Here is a 6,673-nt window from a genome sequence, read left to right on the forward strand (position 1 = left end):
GTCACCCAGATTGTGAACTTCTGGGGATAGTAGGATGTGGCGACCGACTATGTCAGTGAGTAGATCGCCAATCTTCGGGAGTACGGCTTTGAAGGCCACAACAATAAGTTCTGTTTTATTACTGTTGAGCTTGACTAGGTTAGATGACATCTGTGTTATAATTGCAGCTGACATGACCAAACTCAGCCTGCTAACCAGTTTTTCAACAGCTGAAGCACAGAAAATGTGAACACCGTGTGCCATTCTCAAGTCCAATATCTTTTTTTTTTTTTATGCTGACAGGGAGCACTTTTTTAAAAAGCAAAATATTTATTTAATTCCAAGAAAGCATAGAGAAATGAATGCAGTATGTCATATATGCAGACTATTCAGAAAGCTTTACCTGCCATGTTATTTGTGTCATCATTAAATCTATCTTGACTCACACACTGTCATTGTGTGAGTAAAGCAAACTATCTCACTGATGCTGTTTGACTAAATAACATTTAGCAGGAGAGGTTCGATTACACTCTGTAATGCCAGAAGGACACAAACACGTACACTCAAAATATACTGTAACGTGATATGCTTGCATTAATATAAACATGCACTTGCTTTCAGTTTTTGCATGTGTCACTTTGAAATAGAAAACACCCAGCGACTCACTACAATGCCTTCTCATCACACACCACCCAGAGCATGTAAATCTACCCTGCAGCTCCCAGTGCAATGCTGATCGCACTTTGCGTTTTCAAATAGCCGTAAAAAGGTCTGACACGGTGTAGTCTGAGGCTGTTCCATCGATCAGGCCTCTTCCCTCGTTGTCAACAAACCAGCAGGCGATGCTTTCTCCATTCTTCACATCCTTGTTGAAGTCTTTTTGCCAGTGTCTACAGAATATATAGATGTTTTTTTTCAAGGATGATTTGCACATACATGAAAGGAAACTAACTTTAAGGCTGAGTGAATATTATGCACACTTCTAAAATTTAAGGAGTCACCTCACCTTGTCACATTCAGCCTTTGCCCCTTCACGTACATGGTGGCATCCAGTTTCTCCTGGCCTTCACCTGGACGCAGGTCTGTCAGCTCAAACACAACCCCACGGTAGAACTGACCTGTAGCAAAATAGCTTATGTGACATCTTTTGTTTCTGTTTTAAGAATTAGTTTTTAGTAAAAACAAAAGAGCTAGGGGTGTCGAACTCCAGGCCTCGAGGGCCGGTGTCCTGCAGTTTTTATATCTCACCCTAGGTCAGCACACCTGAATCAAATGATTAGTTCATTACCAGGCCTCTGGATAACTTCAAGACATGTTGAGGAGGTCATTTAGCCTTTATGGTGTGTTGTCTTGTATCAAGGTTACATCTAAAACCTGCAGGACACCGGCCCTCGAGGCCTGGAGTTCGACACCTGTGAGCTACACAGTCACTTTATTACTATATCAAAGCTTCTTGCAGTTTAATACCTAGCAGACCATGAACTGAAGCAGACAAGTGCTGGCTGTCCAGAGTGTAGAAACCCAGGTAGTCTTGGTGGTCGTGGCGTCTCTTCCAAACCTTTGTGTGTCGGATGACCCTGAATTTCACTGAGTGCCTCAGCGTCACTGTCAGACTGCAGTTTTTAACTAGCTTGAGCTCCATACTTGGTCAGAGGCATCCAAGATGGAAAACACATGAAAAAATGAAGGAAAAGAACTAACGTCATTTGCAAATGTGATTAAAGTACATATAGTAATTAGTGGGACTGAAAAATGGTTTAAAATATTTAATAATTTCAACTTTACGCATGTGTTTTGCCTGGGGATTTTACTCACTTGGCATCTCTGAGTGAGGTGGCATCAGACCACAGCAGCTTGACCTGCTTGTCATTGTAGAAAACAGAGATATCCTGAATGCTCACATCCAGTCTCACCCCCAGGTTCTGATGTGTGATACCAAAACGGCCAAAGTAGGTGTTCACGTTACCATCCAGAGCAACTTTCTTCTTGCTAATTATTTGGCCATTCACCACAAAGCCTGAAATGAGGGAGGATAATGAATTTGGAAAATTTGAAAAAAGAAAATTCTCCCATTAGAATGAGTCCTTCAGTATCTTCTTGATGCATGCTCAATCGTCCAGGTAAGTAAATCCCCAAAGTTTGATTCTGTTCATCTGGACGTAGCGTTTTCAGTGGGAGAAATGTTTCATCTCTCATCCAAGTGACTCAGCTGTCTGCAGGTTTCCCCAATCTTATAAACAGTACATTTGCATAATGACTGAAACCAGCCCACTGAAGAAACAATAGGCTGGGAGGTCAGTTCCTTGATCATTACAGTAGTGCTAGTTTCAGTTGTTATGCAAATGTACCATTTATGAGACTGGAGAAACCTGCAGTCAGCTGAGACTGAAGAAGTCACTTGGATGAGAGACAAAACGTTTCTCCCACTGAAAACGCTACGTCCAGATGAACAGAATCAAAGTTTGGGGAGTCCTTCAGTAAGACTCAGGACAGACCTGATTTGGGGTCTCTGACCAGACTGAAAATGGTTCCTGGTTTGTCGTTGATGTTGAAGCACAGAGCGTCGTTTTTATCTGGAAGCTCTATCATAAAATGGGGATCTCCATCAACTGCAGCAAGTAAGTCTAGAAAAAAAAAGGTATATCTGAGTAAAAAGCTAATTTAATTATTGAGCTGACAGGTGTGTTATTATAATAAAACAGAGTCTGCACCAACAGTAAAACTATCTTACCTGCCCTTATGACAGCAGTGTACAGCCTGGTTTTTCAGAATTAAATGTTTTCAGTTAAATACACTTACTTGACATTTTATTAGGTACATCTTGGTAGTACGAGGCTGAACCCCACTTACCTTGAAAGCAGCCTTAATTCTTTGTGAAACGTGTTAAACAAGGCTCTGGTAACAGTTCTCAGACATTTTGGCCCAAATTGACATACCATGACCCCATTAATACATTAGTATTACTAATATTGTAACATTGTATTTGATATGGCAGACATCTTAAATAATGACGGTCAAAACATTCACAACTCCTGAGTTTCTTGAGTCTTCTATGAATGTTTTCATTAACTGTATAAGGAAGCTGTAATGTTTACCTATTATAATAGCATGAAATGAAAAAACAAACAAAAAAAACACCGAAACCACCTGTCAACTATTTAAGTCCGTAAAAAAATGTTACATATGAAACACTTACCATCAATTACACGCGAGCCGACAGCAGGCGATGCATGTGCACCTGCTATAAGCACAGTTTCCTTCATATGCATTGTGTAAGTCAGATAAGATAAGAAAGGCTTTACTTTAGGCTTTACCAGATTTGGGAAATTCTTCTCTTATAGCAGTTTAAAAAGTAAATGAAAACACATTAAATTCCATTCAAAGACTTCCCATACCCATGTGTCTTTCTGCTTGCTGTCGCTGGCCTGTAAAATAGGAAAGAAATGAAAAAGAAAAAGTTATTTTTGCCAAAGTGATGGGAGAAGAATGTTTCTGCTAATTTAATAAGCAGTGGATTTTCTTCCTCCTACTTTCAGTCAGCTTGTCAGCAATGAAAGAGCGATCAGCTCCATTCTCGTTTTCAGGCTTGGTGACCACCAAGGATGTGAGAGGGGTGACAAAGTTATACTTCAGAGACAGGTTCAGAGCCTTGGCTTCTATATTTCCTCTCTCCTCTTTAGTACTGAGAGCACTGGAAGAGAGACAGAGGACAAGATGGACATGACGTTAATAATTCATTATGATGTATAACATAATGTTTAACGAAAAAAAAAAAATAAATCACCATCAATAAAATTTTCTGCACGGTAACAGAAAAATTTCCCCATGAACCAACCTGTTCTCCAGCTGCTGCTGGATGGTGAGGTAGGCCCACATACGCTCAATGAAATCTCCAAAAATGTACCCCTTTTCTGGGTACACTGTCTGCCAGTCAGTCACACTGGCCTTTCCCTGTGCCACAAAGTTCTCTTCAGACTTGTTAAAAAGGAAAGATTAAATGACAAACATTATTCTGTGCAGCCACTCAACTTTTTTTTTATTTTTTAGCAAGCTGACATCAGCATGCTAATATTGTTTCAGATAATTACGTTTCATAGATATTCAATTATTAGAATCTGAGATGGTGTCGACAGTGTTTTCCAAATCTGCAGAGTAACTGCAGCATCTAAAGTTTGTTCAACTTGCAAAGCAAAGCTTCCATGAAAGCTTTATGAAGCTGGCTAAATAACTCAGCTTACAGTAAAGTACATAAATATCACATGAGCTTTGAAAATGGGCCTTTATCCCATCATCCATCTTAACACATTTTGTGACTTTAGCATTAAACATTTTTCTTATTCCATATATTTATTTATTCTTTAAGTCTTTAACATAGGGTCTTTACCTTACAATATAAAGTGTCTTGAACTGACTATTGTTGTGATTTGTCGCTATACCATCATTAATTGAATTGAACACCACACACAGATTTGTTTTCATTTTAGTTTAAAGAGTTGAAGTTCATGAAGCACTTACAGTTGGTAAGGTGGGTAGATATATGCTGGTAGGAACGTAGTACTAACTTTGTCATAGTTGTTTAAGGTATTTACACAGATCTGATCTTATAAGCATAAGTATTGTGCTTCACATAAGTATAAAGATGGATGAAAGCCACTAGCTTAGAATCTTAAGTTGAAAGCAGAAAAGAATGAAAAGTAATGAGACTCCACTTGATGTTCGGACTACAACAGTCAATTACAGCTCGGTTCATTTACAGTTCGTGAAATTCCATATTCAGTCACAGTAAGACTGAATAATAAGGCTCATTTGTATGAGCACTAACATAGATCTGAAGTCAAACTCATGTTGTAAAGGAAATACTTTAATAATGTGCTCTCCCTTTTCTCACCCCGTGGGCAAACACTTCCACCAAGAAGTTTTCCACGTCATTTTCCTTCAGCTGACCAGCAACCACGATCTCTGAGCCGTTGAACAGCTGGCTGTAGTGAGTTTTGGTTAAGAAGTCTGTATTCTCTGAATAACGCAGATCCACCTCCAAGAGCAGAGGGCTGGACACTTCCTCGTAGAAACCCTGCAACAAAGACACAAAATGAAATTCTTGAACGAATTGTTGCCATTTATGTCTAGCATTTCTACGCTTGCATTGATTTTCATGTTACAGTCATTAATGTTCTTAATTTCTTGCCTTACTTTGAGTTGAATGGCAGCATCTGAACCCTCAAAAATTCTGCGGGCCACTCCTTTATTTTGCCTGCACATAACATCCAGGAAGGAGTAATCCACATCATTTCCAAATCCAAGACAGAACAGAGACATGATTCCTCCAATAGCAGAAAATACATTCTGCTGGATTAGCTGGGGGCTGGTCACCCCTGCAGACACAAACACACTTACATATGAGCATGCATTAAAAAGCTTCCATTTCCAATGAAATTGTCGAGTTGGGTGTCAGCTTTACATAACAAATCAGTTCCATCTTACTCCCTAACATTGTTAATATTCATTTATATGCTATTATAAATGAGTAAAGGAGCCGGCACGGGCGCTGAAGCAGCCCGGACCCCTGTCTCTCCCTGCTGTCCCATTTGTGGATCCACCACAATTTTCAACACACAGAATGTTTAAGATTGTCTCACCACTGTTTGGCATCCCGTCAGTCAGTAGAAAAATCATATCCATACTCCTCTCTGGAACTTTCTTTTCTTTTCTTTCTTTCTTCAGCAAACTAACTGCATCCAGTATAGCACTGTTGATGTTGGTGCCTGAAAAGCAACAATGCTTTGAGTAACATGAAAATCTCATCATGTTCAAACTTTTACTTTACTCTTTTACTTGTTAAGCCTTGACCAAAAGATTGATAATATTCTCTCTATGCAGCAGGACTGGATTCAGTTTAGTTAGACTATAGCTCTGTACAAAAGTTCTGAAGACGTTTATTAAAGTTCTGAAATGAAAACACCACCTTGATTGTTTAATCTACACAAAACCTAAAAGTGTAAAAAAAAAAAAAAAATTACTCTGTTTTCTATGGTATTTTGAGCATGACTCTTTCTTGGCCATGGCAGCTACTTCCTGTAGCTGTCTGTGGTCACTAATCATTGAATTGTTCTTTGTCCAGGGTGAAACAATTGTACAGGATAATTGTTTAAGAAATAAATAAAATCAATAAATTTCTCTAATCTACACATGGATAAATTATATATACATACACCTGCGTAATATTGGATTAAATATCACTTAGCAAGTTGCACCTCAACTAGATGCAATTGATAGCCATCAACAAGCTTCTGGCATAATTCTATATCTAATCACTCTTCTTAGCAGAATTGGTAGAGTTCGTTTAAATCAGTTGGTTTAGAGGCATAAACCTTTAAAATGTAGCTCACAGATTTTCAATAGGGTTTAGGCTGCGGCTTTAGAAAGTTAGAAAGTTAATTTCAGAAGGTCATTGTTGCCCTGCTACAAATATTTTCCTGTTGGAACACCCGATTGTGTCCAAGTTCAATCATTTAGCAGCTGATCTGAGGTGAAGTTGAAGAGTTTGGAGGTAATCCTGCTTCTTCATTATTCCACCGATGTTGTGCAATGTACCAGTACCTCTTGCAGCAAATATATGATGATCACCCTGCTTGACAGCCTGTTCCGTGTTCTTAGGTTTGAAAGCCTCACCTTTACTTCTCCAAATATTCTTCTC

General features: G+C 38.9%; 1 protein-coding gene across 3 annotated transcripts in view; it reads right to left on the reverse strand.

Moving 5' to 3' along the window:
- Positions 1 to 291: 291 nt before the first annotated feature.
- The window catches only part of itih3a.1 (inter-alpha-trypsin inhibitor heavy chain 3a, tandem duplicate 1), a 10,471-nt gene continuing 4,089 nt past the window's right edge, over positions 292 to 6,673 (reverse strand). Inside the window, exons 8-19 of one of the 3 annotated variants that reach the window (XM_005746462.1) lie at positions 5,616 to 5,741; positions 5,170 to 5,351; positions 4,868 to 5,050; positions 3,815 to 3,954; positions 3,510 to 3,670; positions 3,375 to 3,404; positions 3,176 to 3,220; positions 2,475 to 2,603; positions 1,795 to 1,996; positions 1,447 to 1,622; positions 986 to 1,097; positions 292 to 869 (exon numbers count right to left, since the gene is read on the reverse strand). In XM_005746462.1, coding sequence (XP_005746519.1) covers positions 731 to 869; positions 986 to 1,097; positions 1,447 to 1,622; positions 1,795 to 1,996; positions 2,475 to 2,603; positions 3,176 to 3,220; positions 3,375 to 3,404; positions 3,510 to 3,670; positions 3,815 to 3,954; positions 4,868 to 5,050; positions 5,170 to 5,351; positions 5,616 to 5,741 — 1,625 coding nt within the window. In that variant the 3' untranslated portion in view covers positions 292 to 730. The remainder of the gene's footprint in view (positions 870 to 985; positions 1,098 to 1,446; positions 1,623 to 1,794; positions 1,997 to 2,474; positions 2,604 to 3,175; positions 3,221 to 3,374; positions 3,405 to 3,509; positions 3,671 to 3,814; positions 3,955 to 4,867; positions 5,051 to 5,169; positions 5,352 to 5,615; positions 5,742 to 6,673) is intronic. The other 2 variants (XM_005746464.1, XM_005746463.1) reach the window with 2 other exon arrangements.

This window comes from Pundamilia nyererei, unplaced genomic scaffold (genome assembly GCF_000239375.1).
Source record: "Pundamilia nyererei isolate P.nyererei 1_Seehausen unplaced genomic scaffold, PunNye1.0 scaffold00178, whole genome shotgun sequence".
In the NCBI taxonomy this organism is placed as follows: domain Eukaryota; kingdom Metazoa; phylum Chordata; class Actinopteri; order Cichliformes; family Cichlidae; genus Pundamilia; species Pundamilia nyererei.